Source organism: Protopterus annectens, chromosome 5.part1 (assembly GCF_019279795.1).
Source record: "Protopterus annectens isolate FY-2018-M chromosome 5.part1, PAN1.0, whole genome shotgun sequence".
NCBI classification, from domain to species: Eukaryota; Metazoa; Chordata; order Ceratodontiformes; family Protopteridae; genus Protopterus; species Protopterus annectens.
In genome coordinates, this window is record NC_056736.1 from 602,174,243 (window position 1) to 602,201,288 (window position 27,046).

General features: G+C 38.7%; 1 protein-coding gene across 2 annotated transcripts in view; it reads right to left on the reverse strand.

Moving 5' to 3' along the window:
• The window catches only part of N4BP2L2 (NEDD4 binding protein 2 like 2), a 290,582-nt gene that overhangs the window by 137,044 nt on the left and 126,492 nt on the right, over window positions 1-27,046 (reverse strand). For both annotated transcript variants that reach the window (XM_044073216.1, XM_044073215.1), the window contains one exon: window positions 978-5,340. In XM_044073216.1, the coding sequence (XP_043929151.1) occupies window positions 978-5,284 (4,307 nt within the window). In that variant the 5' untranslated portion in view covers window positions 5,285-5,340. The remainder of the gene's footprint in view (window positions 1-977; window positions 5,341-27,046) is intronic.

A 27,046-nucleotide genomic window follows, 5' to 3' on the forward strand; every position in this document is an offset into this window, starting at 1 on the left:
TAGAATCCCACTAAAGCCTATACTAAAGAATAGGTCCTTATGTTGAAGATGGAACAGACAATATTGTTGGACAGGAAATCATGTCCTTATAAACAATAGTACCAATTATTACATAGTTGAGTATTAGGAATGCACATAATTTTAAAGCACAAGTCAATAATTTTATGTTTAAAGAGCATTTAAAATCAATATAGTTGAAAGCTTACTTTTTACAAGTGGTCATCAAAGTGTTAACTAAGTATTACATATATGAAAGTTTTTACGTATATATAAAAATGTTTAATGTAATAATATTTTATGTACAAATCACAAAACATCTATTATTGAGCTTAACCATGTGGTTTTAGTTGATATCCATTGTGATTGCAGTCTAAAATATGGTTAGATAAATGTCTCAATGTTGGTGGCCAGCACAAGTTACCTGCAACATATAGTGAATGGTAGACAGTAGAATATACCTTTAAGACAAGTGTATGCTCATTACTTAATTAGTGATTGTTAAGTAACTTGCTTCATATAAAAGGAAGTAGTAATTTTATGTTTTTTTATGGTCTGATGAAGTGGGAGGCATTCCCATGAAAGCGCTTACCTACTGCAATAAAGCTGAGTTTTTAACTATATACAACCAGTTCGTGATCAAGTGCACTTTCGCATTATAGGAATATTTTAATAGTTTTTCTGCCTGGTATATGATCCCCGGACTTTTGTGTGCATCATATTTTTTGAGGACTACTTTCTGGGGATAATTTTTCCAGTCTGTCTTTTGGTACTTGTGTGTGGATAATTACTTTAAGCCCTAGAATAAAAATGGTCATTATTAACAGAAAAAATATCCTCCTAAAGAAAAGTAATAAGCTGGATACAATTAAAAAAACAAGTTAAACTAAGTAAAAAGCTATCCAACAACCTAAGTATTTATGATTGGTTAATAAAAAAAAGACAATGTTAATGTTTTTTGAACTTGAACAGTTACATACCGAGCAAGAGTAGACTTTCCTGAGCCAGGTACACCCCTCATAAATATTATTACCCTCCTATGTACAGAGAAACTTTTCCCCCTCTCATATTTTGGAAGACCTTGGTCAGCAGAACTGTGTCGCCTCCTTGCTTTGGAAACCACAAATTCTACTTCACTTCTTTCAGTATTTTCAAGAAAATCACTGTAGTCCATTCCTCTGAGTTGTGTAATGCAGCTGTCATCTACACTTCTTTTACCTCTATACTGTCGCCTTCGGAGATTCTGCAGATCAGAATTACTTCCACAAATGGACTCAAAGTCTGAAGGTTTTACAGGATGCCTTCTGCTGTCCCCATAAAAACCTCTGCTTGGCTCGTCCATGTATTTATCAAGGAGTGCTTGAATTCTCCTCTGTAAATCTTGTGTGCTTAAAGAATCCCACCTTGAACTGTCTTCATAATTCAGTTCTGAATCATTCTGCAAGTTCAGTAAACTACTTAACAATAAATCAGCACTTAGGGTTTCAACCCAAGGTCTTTTTCTATTTTCATGAATTTTACTTCTTTTATATATAGACTGACCAGAAAGGCTATTTTCTACATCTTCAAAATTACAATCATCATTTTTCTGTGCGTCATAACAAGGGCTGTCCTCTCTAGAACGTGGCACTGAATCAGTCCGCTGATGGGTGAATCTTTTGTCCCTCCCAGATTCAGAAGATGAAGGTGGAATTGGATCCCCAAGTCTAAGGCCAAGAAATTCACTGCTACTGGGTTCTTGATGGTCAGAACTCATACTTCCTAGGTCTTCTACACTGCAACTGCTACCACGTGGACTCTGCACAGTAACATTTAAACTGGTCTCTTCATGCACTTCTGGTGGATTTTTCTGTTTCTGTAAGCTGTGCATCCTTCTCGTGTTAAGTGGCTCCTGTGATGACAAATATTTTTCTCTGAAACTATGCAACACACTGAACAAAATACTGTTTTCTCTGTTAAACCTTCCTGGATGATTTTTTAGGTAATGATACAGGTCTTCCTGCCAGAGCTCAAATGGCCAAGTTTCATGCTGAATTCCACTCTTCAGTTCAGGGTGCTTATTGCACTTGGTTTCAAGACCTTCTATATTAGAGCCATCATCTGTTTCATTTTGCACACTAAAACATGTTTGATTTTTTAATTCATGTATCAGAGAATACATCCACGGTCTTACTTCATCTTCATCAAAGCTACCACTGTTTTCAGTGGGCTTGTCAGAGCTGTCAGCTGAGGGATCCTGAACACTACAACTTTCTTCAGCTTTATCTTGCATATTGAGCAGTGAGCTTTTGCTATTATGTTTGGACTGGTCATTGCACTCATCTTGAAGATCTTCTGTATCATCAAGGCTATTCTCTGTTTGACTTTGTATGCCCAAACATTTTTCATTTTTTAACTCGTGAATCAGGGAATACATCCAAGGCCTTACTTCATCCTCATCAAAATCACCAATGTTCTGTTTAGGCTGGTCAGAACCATCAGTTGATGGATCATGAATAATGCAACTTTCTTCTGCTTTACTTTGCAAATTGAAACAAGGGCTTTCTGCTACAGAACTCTCTCCAGAGGCACTCTGCAAATTTTCTGAATTGTTTTCTTTGTTTGGTTCATGCACCCCATTTTGTGAACACTTGTCAGTCTGTATATCGGACAGGAGAGATGTGTCAGTATTACTACTGTTCTGACTGAGTTTAGGTATGTCGGCTGACAAGCCCTGAATACTGGAACAATTTTCTTCTTCTCCATGTTCCGTAATGAAGCACAGGTTGCTCATTCCAGTGTGCTCACAGTCAGAATTATTTTCCTCGCTGGTTTCATGAATCACAATTTGCAGAGTCTTTTCTAGCATTAGGTCATAATGTAGAGATTCCATCCAAGGCCTTACTTCATTTCCATTTAAATCACTGCTGCTCTGTTTGGGCTGATTAGACATGCCAGTTTCATCAAAATCACAGCTGAGCTGCTTGGATTTATCTATTCCTTCAACCTTATCAGAATCAGTACTGTGCTGCTTAGGCTGATTGGAGCAATCAGCAGCAAAGCAATGAGTGACGCAATTCTCTTTGTCACTTTCCATAGTAACATCTGGACCATTCTGCCCAGAAAGCAGCAGAGAGTCGTACTGCAAAATGTCTGCACTGCTTACAACTTCCAAGTTAAAAAACATATTTTGTAAACTTTCCTTTTTTAGGTCAGACGCTAGCGATTCCATCCATGGTTGCACCTCTTTTTCATCAAATTCACAACTGTTTTGTGCAGGATCGTCAGCTCCAGGGCACTGCGTGCTGCAATTTCTTTCATCACTCCCTACAGGGACACTTGGGCTATTTTCTGTATAATGCATTTCTGCATCATTTTGCAGGTTTTCTAAACCACTTACATTGCTTGGTTCATTAGCATGGTTTCCATTCTGTATGCCAAAACATGGGCTGTTTGCCCTGATATCTTCCCCAAGGAGATTACGCAAGTCATCCAATTCAAATGGTAGGGGCTGTAAATGCTTTTCCTTTCTTAAATCAGCTTTAAGAGAGTCCATCCAAGGGTTTACTTCATATCCATCATCACTGTTATTTTGTTCATAATAGCCAAAAAAGCCAGCTGCATAAAACTTTCTTTGTCTATTTTCACAATTAACAGGGCTGTTCTGTTTTAACTTATCATGGTAGCAATAATTCTCATCCTTCTGAATTGACGTACTGCACTGCATACTGTCCACCATAAGGTGCTGCCCAGAGTCATTCTGAAATGGACAGTCTTTTTGCTGAAGTGAATCAGATGTCAAAGACTTGTTAGAATTGCTTGCTCTTGTGCTGTGTGAAATGCATTTTTCCTCTATATTCTGTACACCAGGACTGGGAATGTCCTTACTGAAAGAACACCCTGCAAGATTTTGTTTCAATGAACATTCTTCCCCCCTTTCATCAAAGATGGCTATTCCTGGTTGAAGTTCTTTGTCATTTTCTTGCATATCCTTTCCAACAGGACTTGTCTTGTCATCTGAATACATTCTGGGGTCTTGATCAGTTTTACTATCATGTCCTTTAGTCAGAATATTAAAATCTGGATCACTGTTGTTGAGATGCTGCTTATGATGATTACGCTGATCAGGACAGTAGGTTTTCTGCCCAGATTCACTAAGTGTTATACTATGCCATGGGCTACTATGCTTGGCATGTTCAGGGTTTGTAACAGGTGATGGACCTCGAGAAGTAGTGTTGCTGGCTAATGGATTATGTACATCATACTGGTTATTCTGAAAAAGCTGTTCACGACTCCAAGCACAATCATGTAACATGCCTTCATACCCCTGGTTACTATAATATAATGGACCAACAGGTGGAGGGGCAATTACACTAGGACTCTGAAAATGAACAGATGGATTCAAATATGAAACAGAATGACCCTCAGGAAGTACAGATGAAGGTGGATGCTGCCACTCAGGTCTAAATGAAGACACAGGTAAACCACATGAAGTAGAACTTGGCTGGTTAACAGGCTGCGACACTGACATGGAGTTCTGCCATCCACTTCCACTGTAATTCTCAAGTCTGTTGGAACTGAGCACACTCTGGCTGTCCTCGTAATTAAAGGTAGAGCTATCATCTTGTGCTGAACAGTACTCCTCCTGCAGTACTACCTGGATTGGTTCTGGTTTACCTGTTTTAGCCTGACTTAAAGCAAGTTTACTACAGCTCGGTTCACTGCCTTCTGGAAAATCTGTTGTGGTTTCGATTTCATCAAGTTCTTTATAAAACTGGCTCAACACATCATCAATCTGTACTTGGCCACACGACTGCACATTTTCTTCAAGCTTCTCCAAGTGATCAGCTGTATGATCCAAAGCTGATGGTACTTTTTTCTTTTCTATGTTTGAGCAGATTTTTTTTGTTTTTAGTCCTTCAGCGGACTTTTTTTTATCACCAGGCTTATATAAGGGACCTATAAAACCAGTAACCTTAAAATTATCCTCTTCACCTGGTAGGACAGAAGAGACTTCAACCTTTTTTGCAGGACTTGTACTAACAGTAGCACTTTCCTGGTCTTTTTTAGTTTCACCTTTCTTTCTTTGAGAAAAATCATCATCAGTTCTGGCTTTTGATTCTTTAACCTTAAATGAATAAGCAGCACTGGTATTTTTCTCCTCGGTGGAAGTTTTGTGTTTTTTTATGTCTGCATTTTTTTGCTGATGCTTGTCTTTCTGTATTTTACTACTTTTACTGTTTACAGGTTTTAGTTCATGCTTTTCTTTCATGGACTTAGAATAACCACTTTTACTTTCCAGTGTCATTTTTTATGGCATGGTAAGCTTCACTTGTTGACATCTATTTTGCTTTTATTAGTCATCTAAAAAAAAAACAAACATACAAACTGTCAACATAATCAAAGAAAAAATTTAATCAAAGACAAGACAACTGAAATCCACACAAAAAGTATTCATTAATGGCAAGTATGTATTTAGCAGCTGGGATATAAACAATTTCACTGTAAATGCCTGCACCTAACTGATAAACGCTTCTAAAAATGCAGCTTACTATGACAGGCTTGCTATGACATTGTTTTGGTGGAGCACTGAGACTGACTTAAATGCTACATCACTAGCAATTTCAGATCAGTAACATAGAAAGTGTAGGGTGAAAAGGACAACCATTCCAGGCATTTGCTTGGGGGGAGGGGGCAATATTAACAATAATGCTTTCAATTTCACTTTTTAACTTCTGCAAACTTCACAAAGGCAAATATGTCATTCCAATGGCATCTATAAAGTTTCTGCATGCCTAACCGATTCCCTTTATTTCCGGCTTCATATTAGGAGTGCGTTTGTTCATCCTTATAATTTACATAACGGATGAGCCTCAGGCACCACCCCAAAGGCTTTTGATTGGGTCACATGAGGCAGCAAGTGGGGTAGTGCAAGCAGTTAGTGGGATTTACATATGGCACCTACAACAACTGTAGCTTACAAAAAAAAAAAAAGATTGGCAAAGAATGTTTTCTTTTCCAGGAGTTGAAAGGGAATAATATTAGAGAATTACCTAGTAGCCAGCAGTTCAAAGCATAGTTCTCTTTCAGTGAAGACGGTTTCAAAGCATAAGTGAAGGTTAAGACTTCATCCATACATTACTTTGAGAAACTTTTTGTTAACTACTAGAAGTCCTGTCTTGATAAGATAAGGACGCTTTCCTGTGAAAGAGAAAAAGTTATGCTTACCTAATTTTTGCTTCTTATGCTTTCCTTTTTAATTCTCTCTTCTGCATCATACCTATTACAACTGATTTTAAAACTTTATAATGCCAGATAAATGTGACTCAAATTACCTATACCTTAGGCAGCAGGTTCTACAAGTATGTATTTTCTAATATGCTTCATTGTATAACTTTCAGTAATAAAATTAAGTTACAAAACCATTTCCATTTGTTCAGGTTTGGCTTCATGATGGAGTCAAAAAAGAGTCTTGAATGTTATTTTGGAATCCCAGTCTGCTTAGGAGATCTCTCATCCAAGTGCGAAATTCCTGACACTTTGAAAAAGGCTCTCTGCAAAGAAAATCAGCTCCACTAAATATGGAAAAATGTGGATACCATGTAGCCTGCAAAGTGCTATAATTGCAGCTAGATACTGTGAGAGTAGAGAACAGGTGGGAACGACCCTGGAGAGATGGAGATATGCTCAAGAGAGAAGAGGAATGAAAGTCAGCAAGACTAAGACAGAATATATGTGTGTGAATGAGAGGGAGGATAGAGGAATAGTGAGGACGCAAGGAGTAGAGGTGGAGAAGGTGGATGAGTTTAAATACTTGGGATCAATAGTTCAGAGTAATGGTGAGTGTGGAAGAGAGGTGAAGAAGAGAGTACAGGCAGGATGGAGTGGGTGGAGAAGAGTGTCAGGAGTGATTTGTGACAGACGAGTACCAGTAAAAGTGAAAGGAAGGTCTACAAGAGGGTAGTGAGACCCGCTATGTTATATGGGTTGGAGACAGTGGCATTGACAAAAAGGCAGGAGTTTGAGCTGGATATGGCAGAGTTAAAGATGTTAAGATTTGCACTGGGTGTGACGGGGGTGGACAGGATTAGGAATAAGTATATTAGAGGGTCAGCCCAGGTTGGAAGGTTTGGAGACAAAGCCAGAGAGGCAAGATTACATTGGTTTGGACATGTGCTGAGGAGGGATGCTGAGTATATTTGGAAAAAGATGCTAAGGATGAAGCTACCAAGTAACAGGAAAAGAGGAAGGCCTAAGATAAGGTTTATGGATGTGGTGACAGAGGACATGCAGGTGGTTGGTGTGACAGAGCAAGATGCAGAGCTCAGGAAGAAATGGAAACAGATGATCTGCTGTGGTGACCCCTAACAGGAACTGAGAAGTAGGGGTAAAGGATTGTGTAGTGAAAGCATTTTGAACTTGGACATTATCAATAACTGCTTTAAGAAAGAAAAGTCCAGAAATGGTTTCAAGGCATTTTTTTTTTTTGGCATCAGAAATGCTCTTGAATAGAAACCTCTTCCCACTGGGAAGGGGGACCTTTTTCTATTACTCCCTGTAAAAGTATGTGCTGCAGGTCAGGAAGAAACAGAGGGATTTGGTGTAATGGATGTGAAATAATTCCCTGGGAAGGAGGGATTTCTTCCCATTGCCATCTGTACCCCTGCTGAATCAGTTTCAGAATGCACTTATCTGAAACAATATGTTGTCAAAGAGAGGAATGGAGATTCACACTTTCTAGAAAGGATATGGGACTGCCTGGGGGAGGGGATAGCAAGGTCTCTTATACAGTCATTCTGACTTATTTTGCTGTCCTTTACTTTTTTGAGGAGGTGGTCTTGCTATGTTTTTGGAACCTCCTTGCCGTTGTTTTTAAAGCATCTGCTTACCTGCATTTTGCTGACACTGTTTTTTTTTTTGTTTCGTGCCATAACTGGATGCTGGAACAGTAAAACCCTTGGAAAATTTACAGGAGGAGGGCAGAACAACCTGAGAGATTCCCTGGATCAGCTTACCCCTCTCAATATATTTCTGATAATCTCTGCAGCATGGGGACAAAAAAAACTAAATCTCCATCCAAAGGTGAATTTAATGTCTTATTTTTTTACATCCTCTGGGAGGTTTTGAGAACACAGCCAGGCACCCCCACAACAGAGTACCAGTGCCATCAGCCCAGGAAGAAGTATCTACAGTCTCATAAACACACTGTAAACAATAAGTAATGACTTGAAAACAGAAGAAACTAAACCACACAAAGAAGATTTTCATCAAAGGAAGCAACTGCAGATAAAACATTCCTCACATTTTCACAATTAGTCACAATACACTTTAACATATCAGCCTGACTATTCAAAATTCTAAAAGCTGCACAAGCATACACTTTTCCTCCCAAACTTATCAATTGTTTTACCATTCTTGTCCTATTTTGCAGCACCCAGATTGACTAAAATTATAGCTGGTGGGCCAGGTCTGGGATGAATACATAGAAACTTGAAAGACTTAGGAACTTTATACATTTAGTCTGCTTTTTAGGTGCAGCAGGCTGGCTATTAGAGAAACCACAGGCTGTGACCAACATATCCTCCAATGCTGGCAGCAGGGGGAAGGAGGTGGGAGGACGTTCTGGGAATTTCAGTTGTAACATTTCATGAGAAACCTCAGAGGTCTCCTGCTTAAAACAGTGGCCCACTCTAGAAATAGTCTCTGAGATGTTAGGGAGATTCAGATAACATGCTCTAAGTCTGAATCAGAATCCTGAGCAGAAAAAAAATGTCTCTCTCCTATCACATTCCTCCCCATATTCAAATTATTGAAGCTCTTCAAGAAAAGAGGAATTTCTATTTATCTTTCTAAAAAACAACCTGATAAGAAAGGTCAATAGCCTGTACAAGACCCTGAGTCAGACTTAATAAACTACTCCTTTTCAGTGAAACTGAATCAAGAGAAGATATAGGTTTAGCTTTCTTTTTCTTTTTGTCAGGAAAATTATGGCAAACAGGATTTTAATGGTAGCAACAGCTTTCACAGAGATGGGGACAATATTCTGGTAAGCAAGGCCACCTTCCCTACCCCTTCAACCAACACTGACAAAAGTGGCTCTCCCTTGACAGCAAAAGGGACCATAACAGCCGCACAGAAAGTGGCTAAACCTTGGGTCATAGTGGCTTGTAAAGGCACACCAGAGGGATCCAGGGAAAAAGATGAGTGGTCTGAGGAACCAGCTTTGGCCCCAAAGAAGTCACCCAACTGCAGCTGAGGCAAATTACTAGTTTGCTGTGGTGGCACAGGCTGTTAGTTAACATTTTCTTTTGGTGATGGAAAAATAACAACCATGGGACTAATAGTTTGGCCTATGGTCAAGACATAAACTGTGCCTCATTCCCAGAAATAACACAAGCCAGTAAAATTTTAAAAGTAGTAGAAAGACACTATTCCCAATAAAACATGGTAATAAAAATATTCTAATCCACTTTAACAGTCCCAAAAAGTAATTTAAACACAGCTTCTCCATAGAAAAAAAACAGATTTAGAACATTTAAATCAACTTTTAAACTACCAAATAAAAGTGAGCTTCCATGTAAAAGTACAAAAAAGTCCAAAGTTGCATAAATGTCCACAAAAACATATAATCCTAGCTTAAAAAGTACTTTCCCACGCAGGAGGGCAAAGTTAAACATTAAAAACAATATGTGAAAGCTTTTTACCAAAGGGGAACTTATCTGTCCAGCAATGAACAACACAAACTGCCCACTGATCTAAAGTCTGGAGAATAGCGCTCTCTTTGGTGGCAGGAAAGCTCTGAAGGGCTTGGTGCCTCAAGTTGTCTTTTTCTTCAATTCAGTTCAAACTAAGAGTTTGGGTGTGTGTGGAAGGTGTCCTGAAGCTCTGGAAGTTGGCTGGCTGCATACCTCTCAACCTTACAGATTTTTGCAGAATTTCCAGATTTTTGATTCATATTTTTGGTCCATTTTTCAAAAAAATGTGGTTTTCTGGCAAATTAGTGGCAAATCATTAAAGATCAAAGTTAAAAAATAATGACAGGCATTTGAATTTCAGACTTCATACCATTCAAAAAGTCCATGCTAATGTAAAACCTGGTATTCTATTAACTTTCTAAGTTTGTAAGAGCAATATTTAAAAATTGTCCCTATTTTTGGGCCTTTTTCCCACTTTTTTTATAGCTTTGTCCAGATTTCTTGCTCTAAGAGGTTGAGAGGTTATGGCTGGCTGTTATATACTATGCAGGATATAACCCATACAGCTTAGGCTACTGCTGCAGAGATCAATATGACAAACATCTATTTGGGAATAAATTATAAATATTTCCATCAGCAGTTATAGTTGTATTCTTTTACTAATATATATTTTTACTAATACATATTTTTTACCAACATGTGTCTAGCATAATTGTATAAAGATGTTAGAGTACTTTTTAAAACACTGTAGAATTTTACTGGCTTCAACTTGGTGATCTGACACAATGTTGGATGTATATATTTGTCAGTGGTGTTTTAGTGTAGTTCTAATGATGTCCTATGGAAGAAAGTGCTTAACTATCTATCAAACAGTTGCTCAGTGTTTCAGCTGTGCTGCTGAGATTTAATGGTGAAAGTTTTCAGCTTGCTATAAACATTTCTTGAGGACAGCATTGTTTGTGTGTGTTTGTTTTTGGTTCTGAGTTTTTAGCACATGGACTTGGCTTTCTGTTCTTTTTTGGTTACCACTAAGGCAGAAAATGGGCAACATGAAAAAAATGTAAAATATTTAAAAGATTCTGATTTGAACCATGAAGCAGTGGGTTTTCTCAGAGGAACACTATAGAAATTGTGATGGAAGAGGGTCCCCCAGAGAATGATAATTCTTAAGGAAACAAATTTCAAGTTTTAAGGGTGGAAGACATGCAAAACACAGAAGAAAAAAAAAATGGAAGGGCTGGGGGAATGCCAAAGACAAAAAAGAAACAAAAGCTTAAGAAACCACAAGGGCGGGAGACTTAAACCTTGACACGGTTATTAATAGAACGTGCTGGAGGGACAAATTCATCACCCAGAGACTCCCTATGCTGTGGAACAAAATCCCGGTACATGTGAGACAGAGCACCTCGCTGGCCTTGTTCAAGAGGAATCTTGACCAATGGATGGGAGATCGCAGATATACCCCAGGGATTACTTCAGTGTCACTGCTTGACAGAGGCACAGCAAAATAATAGGCATAGTTTTATTCAAACTAAAGAGGTGGCGAAAGCCACATAACTATGGGCTAGGCTTATAAATGCCCTTGGGCAGATAGCCTAGTATGAACCTATGAACCTATGAACCTAAGACTGTAACTATAGCTTGAGCTCAACTTACTAACAATTAAGTTTCCTCTACAAAAACAAAAAAGTAAATTTTCAAAGCCACATTGACATTAGCTCATTTGAATAGTGCTTTTATTTTGTAGCAGTGATTTGATAATCACACTATGTGCTGTAGAAAAACAGTTATGCATCTGACCTTCAGCACACTCCAGAGGGCACATAACATTTGAAGTATGGGTGTGCCTTCCTTTAAGTTTGGGCATCGGGCTGGCAACTCGGCACCGTAAAAATTGACTGCCAATCATTGGCGGACCAGAGTTCCTCTGTGGCGACCCCTAACCAGGAAAAGCCGAAAGACATTACTAGTATTTGGGTTTAATATCTCAATAAATATTCACGACTGGAATTGAAGTTCTTGAAGTAAACCTTACCGAATAAAAGGATACGATAAGCATAATTGTGCAACTGCTTAGTCACTGTGTTAGCAAACTGTAAGACAAAGACTAAACTCATCTGATATCGTGTGTGTATGTACCAAAACATCCACCCTTGCTATTTACGCAGGGAATTGACACATTTGCTGAAGCAAGCTATTCAGTTTTTTTTTTCTCTCAAAAATACTGCATTAAGCAGCATATGAACCTAACTGTAGAGGAACTTTCAATGTTTTCTAGTAACACTAATGCAGGAATTAAAGCCAAAAAAAGACAAATGCTACAAATCATTCAGCTGAAATTATTTTCTATTTGAATATATTTCAGAATAACACAGCAACATTTAATTCCATGGTGTTGCATTCCATTTATCACCATGTATCCAATAGTGTTTTAAAACTTAATACAGTAAAACTATGATATTTCTCTATTTTCTTTTTTATTTTTCATATTGTAATGTTACAAGGGAAGGTATATATGTGTGGTTTCGTCAGATTACCAAAGCAACTGTCTGGTGATTATGCATCACATGGCAGTTGCAAGTAGGTGGCACTTTACAATTAGAAAATACCACACATTTACACAAAAACATTTATTGAAGCATGCAATCTAACTTTAATCCCAACACATTTAAACATACCCTAAAATCAGTCAACTAGAGTCTATTCAAAACTATTCCTCCAAATTATGCCCTTCTTCTTTTTAATACAACTTTCCTTAATGTACTAAATAACCAGGCTCCAATTAGGAGAAAGAGTCGAGCAGAACACTACCCCAGATTGACTTCGGACACCAAAAGTAGTCAAGCATAAAATCAAAAATTTGGCAACAAAACTGAACTCTATAAAACCATTAAATGTTAGAGACCTCCACAATCTTACCAAAAATGAAGTCGAAATAGATAACATCCACTACTACCTTGACTCGCAAAGCATTTACATAAAGACTAAAGAATTCTGGGGCTCCATCAAAAATCTCCAAACCACTCTCTAATCAATCAGTCAAGGGTGGTGGTGGCTTGCAGCTTGGCATAACGGTTAACTCATTACATCTCAGTGACTTCTCCAAGTGCATCTGCAGTTAATTCCTACTGACGTTTCTTGGCATCAAATATTGCTTGATCACATTTGCATCAATAATTCTGAAATCATTCTATGAACAAGGTTTTAAAATATTTCCTCTTAAAGCTTACACAACAGCAAACTCAAATCAATTAATATTTAACTCTCCCTAGTGCAGGTAAATAGATATTAACTGTTGTTTTTATTATATTAATTTATATAGCTAGAATTTTCACATATTTCTAAATATCTCAACAGCAAAGTAATAGACAGAACTCCTTTGTCTCATATGAAAGCTATCACCTAGATTAATAAAATGCTACAGACAGCATATGCAACTTGAGCGGTTGCTGGATACTGTAAATTGTTTACAAAATATTACAAATGCAATAATTACTTTGTTTACTGTGACTTAAAATTTGATTTAAGACCTAGAACCTAAAGTATGCCACCATTATAAAAATAGTTTGTGCTGAAGAGTTTGCCATTTATACTTCTTTCATAATCCCTACGGTTCCAGAGATATGAATATTTGTTTGAAATGTGAGGCCATAATTTGATTCTGTCAAAAGGTTTAAGCTCCGCCCATTGGAAGGTACAGTGCAGACTTCCTGAGCTCCATTGGAGTGAATCAGTGAAGGTGCAGTTTCGTTCTCACCTTTGGTCACTGTCTGGTTGCTAGGCATGTAACAGTCTGCGGACTGACTGCCTGGTATTTACCTATTAACCCCTGGTAGATGGCACCAGCTCAACCCACTATCTAATATGGATTCAGACCGTACCCATTTCATAAACACCATACATTTATTATTCAGTAAAATAATACTCTACATAATACTTCACAAAGCTTCACAAACCATCAGTAAATCTAATGCCTTCTTCCTCAGCTCTATCCCACTACTACCATAAAGCAAAACCTCCTCAAACATAAACCTTATCTATTAATAGCTTACCAGGCAACTATCTCAAAATTGTTGTTGAAGCCATAGCCTATCCTGTCTCTATTCCCATAAACAGATCTACTCAAGAATCTTAATTCCCCTCCTTCAGGAATAAATTTTCTATCTGCCTTTTCACAAAGGAAACAACATCAATGAACTATCCAGCTACAGGCCCAAAGCCATTCTTTCCTGGTTTGTTTAAAATCCTGGAGAAATACATCCAGATTCAACTACTTAAAAAAATTTCTGACAAAAATCTATTCTCCCCTACCCAGCACAATATCAGACCAAACCACAGCACTAACACTGTGTTACTCAACTTCATAAACACCATAAATTATAAAAGCAACATTGTATCCATATTATTCTTAAGACTTGACCTTTGATATAGTCTCCCATGATAAGCTACCACTTCCGCTAGCAACCTTGGGCCTGTCCTAGTTCCAAACCTACCGGTTAAATAGATACTCTACTTTCCTGCAAAATATCTGTCAGTGTACCATAAGGATCAATACTTGGGCCCTTCTTGTTCAACATATTTAGAACTTGTATACTGGTGTTAAACATGTCAACCTATATCAATATGCTAATGAGTCTACTCTTACATGTTTAGACCAAGATACTACTCAGCTTCAGCAACTCACTCAGGACTCATTCACCTCCACTGAAACCCAACTGGCCAAATCCAACCTCACACTGAACCCAAAGATGACATAGCTATGCCTTGCCACCCCTAAGTTTAATACTGACTGCAAAAAAAACTTCAAAATCACCTCCTTCAAAAATATGATGATTGACGAAGTAAACACTAAAGTACTACGTGTCACTACTGAAGATTACTTGAAATTTGACTTGCATAGTTAAAACACTATTAAAAAAATGCATCATCAAAAGCTGGGTCTCTTATACAGAGTTAAACATTTACCTCAGAGAAAGGAGCAGGACAACCCTCACCTCCTACTACTTTCTTCCCACACTCCTACATGACTCACTAATTTTCTCCAACTACCAGGTCACCGAGAAGACCAAACCCAAGCAGTGCTACAACAAAACATCCAGGACTTGCATCCTGTGACATTTACTCTTCTTATCACTACATTATGCACATCAACAGGCTACAGCTACCCTACTACCTCACTCACACTCAACAATAAGTAGCATACAGTATAGAGCGCATCACCCTGTCAACTGTCCTGTCCTTGGCTTTTTACTACAAAGGTACACAACCAACCACCAGTTCTACTCTTGTGATAAACATCTTCTCATGGCTCACAAGTCCAGCAACAGAGCTGGAGATGCCCTGTATTCCAGTCATGTGTCCAAGACCTGGAACTCCATCCCACTTTCCATAAAACTCACAGAAAACCCGCACATCTTCAAAACTAAACTAAACCTCTTCCTCCTTAACTCTTGGCTATGTTGCTGTTATACTCTAGGATAAGATTACCAACTATCACTACCACAATAACAAGTGCTGTACTACAATTATGTTGAACACTTCAGTACTGCCACTGTAGTATTGTTTAAACATGCCTACAATGTACTATTCCTAATATGTGTGCGTACATATACAAGTGTGTGTGTGTGTGTGTGTACACACGCGCGCACACACACACAGACACACACACACACAGTGGACATAAAAAGTGTACACACCCTTTTTAAAATGCCAGGTTTTTGTGATATAAAAAAAATGAGTCCACAGACACACACACAGACACACACACAGTGGACATAAAAAGTGTATACACCCTTTTTAAAATGCCAGGTTTTTGTGATATAAAAAAAATGAGTCCACAAGAAATCATTTCAAAACTTTTCCCACCTTAAATGTGATGTATAACCCGTATAATTCAATTGAAAAACAAACAAATCTGTTAGGAGAAGAATATAAAAAATTTTAAAAAGTACAATACGCTGGTTGAAAAAGTGTGCACACCCTTAAACTAACACTTTGTTATGCATGCACACCCTTAAACTAACACTTTGTTGTGCATGCACACCCTTAAACTAATACTTTGTTGTGCATGCACACCCTTAAACTAACACTTTGTTGTGCAAGCACACCCTTAAACTAATACTTTGCTGTGCATGCACACCCTTAAACTAATACTTTGTTGAAGCACCTTTTGATTTAATTACAGCATTCAGTCTTCTTGGATGCACAGCTGCAGTCAATTAAAGAGACTCTGATTAACCCCAAATAATGTTCAGCTGTCCTCGTAGGATTTTATTGACATTTACTCAGTTGCCTGCTACAGCAAAAGCATCAAAGGGATCTCATTGTTAAAAGGTATCAGTCAGGAGAAGGGTACAAAATAAATTTCCACAGCACTGGCTATACTATGGAACACAGTGAAGACAATCATCAAAAAGGTGGAGAAAATATGGGACAACACGGACGTTTGCAAAGAACTGGACGTCCCTCCAAAACTGATGAAAAGACAAGACGAAAACTGGTCAGGGAGGCTGCCAATAGACCTACAGCAACACTGAAGGAGCTGCAGGAATTTCTGGCAAGTACTGGTTGTGTACCACATGTGACAACAATCGCTAGTATTCTCTATATGTCTGGACTATGGGGTAGGGTTGCAAGATGGAAGCCTTTTCTTACACAGAAAAACATCCAGGTCCGGCTAAAATTTGCAAAACAATACATCAAGTCTCCCAAAAGCATGTGGGAAAATGTGTTGTGGTCTGATGAGACCAAGGTTGAACTTTTTGGCCACAATTCCAAAAGTACGTTTGGTGCAAAAACAACGCTTTGCATCACTAAAAGAACACCATCCCTACGGTAAAGCATGGTGGTGGCAGTATCATGCTTTGGGGCTGCTTTTCTTCAGCTGGAACTGGAGCTTTAGTCAAGGTGGAGGGGATTATGAACAGATGCAAATACCAGTCAATTTTGGTCCAAAACCTTCAGGCATCTGCTAGAAAGATGAAGATGAAGAGGAATTTCACCTTTCAACATGACAATGACCCCAAGCATGCATACAAATCAACAAAAGAATGGCTTCACCAGAAGAAAATGAAAGTTTTGGAATGGCCCAACCAGCGCCCAGACTTAAATCCAATAGAAAATCTGTGGGGTGACTTGAAGAGGGCTGTGCACAACAGATGCCCTAGCAATCTGACAGACTTGGAGCACCTTTGCAAGGAAGAGTGAGCAAATACTGTCAAGTCAAGATGTGCCATACTGATAGACTCCTGCCCAAGAAGACTGAATGCTGTAATTAAATAAAAAGGTGCTTCAATAAAGTATTAGTTTAAGGGTGTACACACTTATGCAACCAGATTATTCTACGTTTTTTTATTTTTATATTTTTTCCCCTCACAGATTTGTTTGTTTTTCAATTGAACTGTACAGGTTATAGGTCACATTAAAGGTGGGAACATTTTTGAAATGATTTATTGTGGTCTCATTTTTTTTATATCACAAAAACCTGGCATATTAACAGTGGTGTGTACACTTTTTACATCCGCTGTATGTATATGTTGTGATGATGATGATGACGACGACACACACAAATGTGTGTGTGTGTATTTGGGAGCCTTTTTGTATTACTACAGCTTACTACTAAGTACATCTTATGTATTACTATTTTGTACATATGTCTTGGTATTTGCATAGAATGTGAGAATGTAATAGTAGAATGTAACATTCTTTCACTTTGTATATGGAGCTTTTCTTATGAGCCTCCTCTGAAAATTAGCCCCATGCCCAGTTGGACTTTTCTAGTAAACAAAATAAAAATAAATAGATACTTGTAAATTCTGCTTTACTTAAAACACCTCAATAAGAGTTCCTGTTTGGATTTGCCTTTGGTTATGCTTATCTTGTGAAAAGTTGGCCATAAGGTCTTTTTTTTTTTTTTTTGCTCTTCAAGTCTGATGGGGGGTGCCAAATGAAGGTCTTTCCCCAAGCTGCAAATAGACTAGTTATACCTCATTAAAAAAAAAAACAGTAAAGATTGGTTATGAATAAATGTAAACATTAACACAGAATGTGATAGCTGTACAACCATGAGCTGGACTACAAAAAAAAGGTACACTTACAGATCAGGTGTTTGATCATGCTGTGGATAAAAATGATAGCTGTTGCAGACTGCTTTTATGAAAAGTGCTGAAGAAATGGCTATACTCTAAGTTACAAATTAAAATACTGAAAAGCAACAAGACTCATGGAACAGCTAACATTGGTCACTATTTCTAACACTGGCTCAGAGTTTCATACCACTCATTTTACATGCCACTGACAATTAGCGGTTCCAATTAAAAACACAATGTGTGTGCAATGCAGAGTTACTTTTTCCAAACATAACTGTGACACAATGGCACTACTAATTTATGAGATGTGTGCCCATGCACACCGCACAGTGAAATGGATCTGCAGCTCCAGAAGGTTTAGGATACAAGGAAATAAGCTTGTAGGTAAAGGGAGAGACAGAATAATAGCCCTTCCACAGTAACTACACTAAAATCCTGTGGGGAATACCTCCTATGTCCTTTTTAGGTATAAGACAACGTTTTAAGGCTTTATACCTTTTCAGATGGCCAAAGCGAGGCTTTTTTTTTTTACACAGAGACTTGCGATTTTGCAGGATAAACCATACCCACAACCAGTGTAAAGGACTGGACTTCACTTTTAAAAAAATAAATAAATAAAAGCATACTCTTGTACAATTTGAAACAAGTCTGTTGGTTGATATATTAAAATACTTGTATATGTACAATATTTATTTTATGAAACTATTAAAGGAAACTTGGGACATATTTTTTGCCTAAGATCTCAGGATATCAGCATATATATATATTTTTTTTTTTTACAGGACACAACTGCCCAAATAGGGACTTAGAGTAAAAAGGGACAGGTGATGGCCCCTGTCTACATTCATAAACCTGACAAAAATGGAAAAATATAAAACAATGTCAACTGCTAGCTTTCCCACTACCCACCCCCACAAATATACCCAAAAAGAAAATTCCAAGCTGACTCAGGAATACCAAGCACCTAAATGTAATTTATAAAACGGTATCAAGCTCAGTCTCTTTAATAAAACACAAATATATATGCATGTGTCTATGTCTGTGTGAAAACAGGACTGTACAAGTACGGTGTACAATTTAATGAACCCCTAGAAAAGTTGAACGTCGCAACCAAAAACAAGGTTTACTACTTGCGTAGTCTTCATTTCTCAGTACAGGGTTTTAGCACTAACGTTGAACTCTGCACAAATTCAGCCCAAACATTCACTTCTCAGAAAATGACCACCAAAGGACATTCAACCTGCACTTGTAATTTGAGTGTATCCCACACTAATTTCTCAACTGACAAACACAATGCAATGGCTAACACTGACTTGAAGGCATTTAACTGTTGGAAGCGTCACATACAAATCTCAATTGCTGTGATACAATTTGGTTGCTTTCTTTTTTACAAAAAGATCTTGTCAAAGTAGAAACACTGAAACTAGGTAGGCTGGTGTATCTTATCCTTTTTATGGTTAACCATGGTAAACAGGACAGGTCTCAGACTAAATTTCAAAAATACTAAAAAATGTCAAAAGAAAAAGCCTTACAGCATGAAAATGCCAGAAAGGGGAGGGGGGAGGTACCAAGGGATGTATCCTACAACTAGAGCTGCTTTTCACAAATACTAACACATTTACCATATCATTATATTTGCCTGAAAAGTTCAGATGTCCTTAAACCAAAAGAACTTAATGTGCCATGCATGTACAGCTCAAGAGATGGCTTTCCCACATTACTTCAGCACCAACTCTTTCATATGGTATCCAGCATCTGACATTCTCTTCCAACTCCACTTTGTGAACATAAATAATAAAAATACCTTCCACTACAGAGACAGAAAGGCACAGGGATGGAAGATCGGTCAGTTAAGGTGGACTTCACACTCCAAACAGATCTAACATTAAAGTACATAACTTTTGTATTTTTATAAGGGATTTAATTTGCCTTAAATGAACAGGACAGCATCCCTAGCTGATTCTCCTAAAACTAAAAGCCTCAGGAGAAGGAGAGACATCAAGTAGTGACTAGCTTGAAGAAAATAGCACAGGTACCTAGACAAGGCAAGCAGCAGCCGGCACAGATGAAATCAGTGGACCTCAGACAAAAAGGCAGCTCCTTCCCATACATATGACAGATAAATAAAATACAAGAAGGCCAATGATCCAAACAAATTTTAGTCACCTTTTCTTCTGTTTCAGCTGCATGTTAGAAGTAAAGAATCTTTTTTGAAAGCCCTTGTCTAGGCCAGATAATGCCTAACTGCTAATAAACACTAATGCAATACAGTAAATATTCTCCTCTGTTACAGTACTCCCTGAAGAGCACTGAAAGACTGCTCAACAGATTAAGATGAAATTCAGTCATCATAACCTTTGGTATGACTGAAAGACTGGTCTGTAAACAAAACTTTCATGAAGGCATGCAGCTACTGACAACAATAACAGGAACATCAATTCTGCAGATTTCACTGGCTCAAAAGCAGACAAAATGAAGATGTCAAGCACAAAATATAAATCCCGGGGAGGAAAAGGATACCTAACTGGAGACAAAGGAAATATACAAAGCTATGTCAAACCCAGAGCTGTTGGACATGCTCCACTTAAAGAAATCCCAATCCCTCAGAGCTACACGCTCTAGGGACCTAAACCTTGTCACCACAATAAAACAGAACATGCTGAAGGGATAGATTCCTGTCCCAGAGACTTCCCATACTCTGGAACAAACTACCTATCTATATCAAACAAAGCTCTTCATTAGCATTCTTCAAGAAAAATCTTGATGATTGGATGGGAGACAGGAAATTCATTCCGGGGATCACTTCTGTAGCTCTGCTTGACAGGGGCACAGGAAAATAATTTTCTTGGGTGGCAAAAGCCAGGGTACCGTTTGGCTAGGCTTATATACGCCCTAGGGCCAATAGCCTAGTACCTACCTATGAATAAATGTTTTGCTCACATACCTTATTGAATGCCAAGAAAGACACATACTAGCCAGCTTGAAAGCAGAGAGAAAGATGGCAAATGAACTTTGACTGAGGAATAACTTGTATCGGAATCAGGAAGTTTTCACAATGACTGAAGAACAACAGGAAAAGGAGGTCATAGGGAGATCCAAGTGGTGTCCATCAGCATAAAGGGAAAAACCTCTTCCACTTTTCTCTAAACATCTTCCTACAACAGATTTTTTTCAGAAGATGACATCATACCTCTCAACTGTACAAATTTTTGCAGAATGTCCATATATTTGTCTCATATTTTTGGTCCATTTCTAATAAAATTGTGTTTTACTGGCAAATCCTTGAGAACAGAAGTGAGAAAATAATGGCACACATTTGAGTTTCAGATTTCATATCCTTCGGAAATTCATGATAATGCATAACCTGTCATGCTAATGCATAACCTGTTATTCTATCAACTTTCTAAGTTTGCAAGAGCAACATTTAAAAAGTTTCCCTATTTTTAGGCCTCCCCCCATTATTTGTGCCTTTGTCCAGATTTCTTGCTCTAACAGGTTGAGAGGTAAGTAGCTGTACGCAAATTCCTGATTTTTGGCAAGCAAGAGACGTAGAAGAACCAAGCTGCCAATTTCAGATCCCTCAAGTCCAGATTTGCCTTGCCAGAGGAATGAAACAGTAAACCCTTCTACAGGGTTACCTCAAAGGAGGTGACAGCTGGAACCTTCACCCCAGTGGAATTTTACTTGCTGGAGACAGAATGAAGCTACAAAAATCAACTCAACTGCGTGAAGCTTGGCTTTCTGCATGAACTCCATCAGAGGTAATGGTAGAAAACAAAACTGAGGCCTTGGTACAAACCCTCTACCAATGCATCCCTACACTGACTTGTGGTTGAAGTTCTAACATCTAGCACTGGCCGAGAAGGAAAAAGGTTGCATATTGGTCTATGTACCCATTTTGAGCTCCTCAGTAATGGATTGCTGAGTGACATTTCTTAAGGCATCAGAAGCCAATAAAGGAGTCTGTCACCAAGTGAACTGAGCTGGCTACACATGGAAAGCGGGTTGCAAACAAAAATTGAACTGCACATTACAACACTCATAACTGCCTTCTGAGAAAAAGAGAAGGACATAATATTTCTTGGACTGTTGTCATGCCAGGGCACTGCCAAATTTTTCAAGTGAATGGTCAAGGCTCCAAGAGAAACAATATCTTCCAATGCCTCAAAAGTTGAACTGATAACTCTAACTTCTAGAATGTGGTTATGTAATGAGGACTCCTGTATCAACCAGGTCTCCAGAACCCTGTGCTCACTGGATTGCTCCCAGTGACTGTAGCCAAAGGTGGAGAAAAAATAAAAGAACTGCCTTGAAAAAAAGACCACCCACTTGCAGTCATCATAGAAGACTGTACTAACATGCCAGATAAAATCTTGACAATCTTGTCCAGTGGACTGTAGTGCTGTGAATACTGTTCAGCTTGGAGTATGGCACAACAAACACTGTGGTTGAAATGAGTCCCAGGACATGGGAGCAAGCATCTTTCTATATTTGTGTCCGCAATACAAAGAAGCAAACTGAATGCAGAATGTACTGTACCCTGTCCAAAGGAATACAAGCATAACAACGTCTCATCTTGGTGTCGATTATGGCTTCCATAAAAAGGATGTCCTGTGTTGGGAGTGAGTTGGAAATTCTTGAGGAAGACTGACTCAAAACATGGGAAACAAGCTCAAAAACACTCTCTGTGATGAACACTGCTTTCTCTAATAGGCAATACCACAAGCAACTCATTCAGATAAGGAAAAGAAACTGATACCCTGCTAGTGAAAACCAAGGAACATCACTGCCATGCATTTGGGGAAAATCTGAGCAGCCATGGTGGTACCACACTGCACAGACTGGAACTGAAAGTGGCTGATCACAATTCTGAAATGGAATGACATCCTGATTGAAATGAGAGGATGGACTATAGTGCGACCACACAAAAGTACTCCTTTATTTCAAAGGCATTTAGATACAGGGATTGATAATGGGACTTAGATTGTCAGTTTTGTTGGACACCCAAAATATTCCAGAAAAAAAAGCCTTGTCCTCTCTGATCTGCTGGAACTTACTGGATGTTTGTTTTTTAGGAGAAACTAATGAAAACTGTGACAGTGGCATAATGGCTCTGGTTTTCCCTTCAGAGACACAAGGAAGAGGATTTGCTTCTGACCTCCAGTCACGATCCATGTGGAGTTTTAACATTCTCCCATTGTCTGTGTGGTTTTCCTTCCTCCTCAAAAACATGATGGGTGTTTCTACATCAAATATAAAAGGTAGAGATTTCAAACTCCACCCTCCCAGTTAAATATGAGAAGTATGTCAACAGCAAAGACTCTAGGTGGAGTTGAGGAAAAAGTTGTGCAGAACAACCACTTTGAGCATCAACTGTGGTGTGCAACCTTACCTACGCAGGAGAATACTGACCAGATGCGTGCCATGTCAGTTAATGTAAAATTTGGTGACATTAACTAATGTCCCCAGAACTGGTATGGTTATGGGCATTTACTGGTGCCAAGTGGGTTATGGACCCAGTCTATGCCAGACACCCAAGTCATCAGAGGGAGGGGTCTGCATACCACTACTGGGCAGGGTGTGTACCAGAAATAAAGACCAGCAGCCCTGGATTAAAAATCTACCATCTGGCCAGTGTCCAGTTACCCATCCTGGGTTTTCCAGAATAGCTTTGTTGAGTGAAAACTAGATATAAAACTAATCAACTTGCCAGAAGTAAACTAAGGAATGCTACTCCGACTATAGGTTCACTGACAGAACGCAGTTTGGAAGTGGACAATATAGTGGTAAGGAGGAGAGTGGAATCCTGTGTATCCAGGATATGAGGTAGAAAGCCAATAAAACAGACACATGATTTGGGATCCAGAGTCTACTACTAAGGGTGGGGGGGACAGACTAGAAACTGCTTGGGAATTGAGGCAAAAGAGAAGTGTCCATGTCTTCTGAAAACAGTCTGGGTTGCTATCAGAATTAGTGACAGACTCACAGCAATCAGACTCCAGTGCAAAGATAGGGCAGTATTCATTACCCAAGTCTACTCCGCACAGTAAGGTAGTTATGGTGAGGAAATGAGCGCGTTCAAGCAGCAACTGCATGACCCGAAAAAAATAAATAAAACAGGGCACAATAAGGTGGTGTTGACTATGGGAACATGAATGCTCATATTGACAGAGCACAACTTGAGGATTGCCTGGTTCCACATGAATAAGGCAACAAGAATAAAGAGCGAGAGTTCGTTCAAGATTGTTGTGTGTCAAATGAGTTCATGGTGGCCAATGCATGGTTTGTCAACAGAAACAGTCATAAGACCACACAGAAGAGGAGAATGGGACTATGAAGCTAAGGTTGAGATGACAGAGAAGAGGAGAATGGGACTATGAAGCTAAGGTTGAGATGAATGGGATGAATAGCCATTCTTGATCATCGCCAGTATATATCTATCCTAGGAGATGTCTCACCAGTGAGAAAAACAGAGGGAAAAGAATCTCCCACTGACTACCTTCACATGAAGAAAACCAGAAAAACAGTTAAGTACAGCAAGAATCCCCTCTGAAAGATCCTCTTGGTCATTGGGTATGCTTTCAACCACAGTTTTAATATCAGAATCACTGTCTGGGAAACAGTGATAAGGCCTGTCTGGCTAACAAATCATGACTATGAGCACTCCAAGGAGCACTCAAAAACTAATTTCTCTAACTTCTCAGAGTTTTGTAAAATAACCTCTGTAGGAATAAAAAATTCACCTCCATAGGTGAAAGGAATTGCCCTCTCTCCCATCGGTGCTGAAGATGTTGGTTAATTCCAGGTCCAAACAGCAACTTAAGCAGACTTCTTCCTAATAACGGAAGAGTTCTGGAGTAAAATTAGAGAAGGCAAAGTCATTCCCAGTGCAACTGTCAGCCTACAGCATAAGCTACTAAATAATCACTGTTCCAGAACATCAGAGAAAGGAGAGAACATGGAAGCAAAAAAAGAATGGCAGCACCTGAAAACAGCATGTGTGAAGACTATACAATAGATATGCGGTCAAGCCAAATATGGAATTAAGGTACATAAGGAAAGCTGGTGGTGGAATGCAGAAGATCAAGGAGTTATCAAATGAAAAGAAATTCATGAAAAAGTGGGAGACAGAAAAGATGGATCAGGCTAAGGATAAGTACTGGCTAATTGACAAAAGAAGCTAAGAGAGTAGTCATGATGACAAAATACAAGGTGTCATGGAAACTCTACCAGCTTCTGGGAAGTGACTTGGCAGATGGTACAAAGCAGCCCTATGAGGCTGCAAGGCAATGAGAGAAATAAAAGACTATATTCATCAGACACCATTCACAAAGGATGCCATCAACAATTTGCTCATCAGTCCAGAAGACATCAAAAACATACGGAAGAAGTGCTTCCAAAAGCTTCTGAATTAAGAGAATCCCACTGATGTTGAATTGCCCCAAGCAAAATCTATGATGAAACAGGAAGAAGTACAAACAGCACTAAGCAAAATTAAGTTAGGGAAAGCAGCAAGCTCAGATGAAGTTACAGCAAATAAGATTGAGATGATGAGTAAGTTAAGGGAGAAATGGTTCATGAGGGTGTTCATGGCGGTATGGAAAAAAAGACATATCCCAGGCGACAGGAGAGTAAGCATTCTAGTGCTAGTGTATAACAACAATGGGAATATTCACATCTGTGGGCAGTACAGAAACAGTAAACTCTTGTCACACTGCAGGAAAATGCTGGTGATGGTGACTGATAAATGAATATTCACAGCAGTAGAAAGTAAGTTTAGTGATGAACAGTTCAAACTGCAAAGCAGCACAACTGGCATAATGTTTTTAGTAAGACCGATGGTGGTGAAGAAGCTGAGGATGAGTGCAAAGTCTAAATGGGCATTGCTAGGCTTGGAGAAAGTAAATGACATTATCCCATTAAAGTTAATGTGGGCAGTTCAGCAATGATTCTAAGTCCTGGTAACATTAGTAGATTAGTGCAAGTGATATACATGGACCCAATGACATAAGTGCAAACTGTGTTCGGACTCTCACAGGGGTTCCCAGTGGAAGAGAGTATGCATTAGAGGTCTTTTCTGCGCCCACTGACATTCATGTTGGTAATAGACTACAAAAACAAACATGCAGAACAAGACTGATCACTCTGAATGCAGGTAAGGCACTACGGGCAGACTCTGTACAAGAACTTCAGCAAACGATAGGGGACTGGAATGCAAAACTGAAGGCGCATGGAACAAAACAGCATATAGGCACTACAGCTGACAAAGCTGCATATGGGGAAATCAGAAGAGGCTAGAAATTGAGATAGAAAGAAAAACAATACAAAAGGTTATCAAGCTTCAATTATCTGTAAGTGGTAGTTGAGAAGGGAAGTCTGAATGAAGTGGTGAAAACTAGAATCAGAGATCAGACTTCCAAGACAGCTGCACACTGATCAACAGCTTAACTTCAGTGCTCCCAGTATGAAAACAAGGACGGAGAAACAGCTGCCACTGACACTGTCAGCTTAAATAAAACTCAATTACTGGCTATTAATTGCACTGCCTGGATGCCAGCAAAGAAGAAACTAAGACAGCCTAAAAGAAAATCAACTAGAAAATGGTAAAAGAAAATACTGACTGGGAAAAATCCTGCAGATGTTTAGTAAAAAAAAGTAGTTCAAGCTCCAGCTTTCATGCAAGACATGGCTTCCAGTAATCTACAGGAAAAATAAGTCAGATATGCTCAGAGCTGACTAAAATAAATGAAACATTGAATGAGTATATCAACTCAAACAACAAAAAAGGCTGGGGGAAATGGAAGAATCTTTAAACAGATATACAAATCAGCTGATAAGACTGCAAAAAATTAGAGGCAGAAATGAAGAAAAGGCTGGCTGAGTATGAGACTGCTCAAGAACAGATATCTCAAAAAATTGTAGAATTAGAGGACAATGCTTGTAAGGAAAATCTGAGCTTTCCTACAGTACCAGAGAAACTAGAAAAAAACAGACTGTATTAATTTTATGAAGGCACAGATAAACATCTGGACTAGTATTCCATAGCAGGAGCTTTTGATTGAAAGGGCACACTGTGTGTATGCTCCAAATTTGACCAAATGATTACTCAATGTACACCAGGCAGAAGAGAAACAAATTTATTCCATCAATCTCCATATCAAAAATTTTCAAAATTCTTGCAACTTCAAACTCGCTATAAAGAAATATCTGTTTAACTCCTGGACCTGCCCCTGTAAAGAAAACTACTCGAACACTACCTCCTCTGCCTCAGCCTCCCCCTCTTTCTCT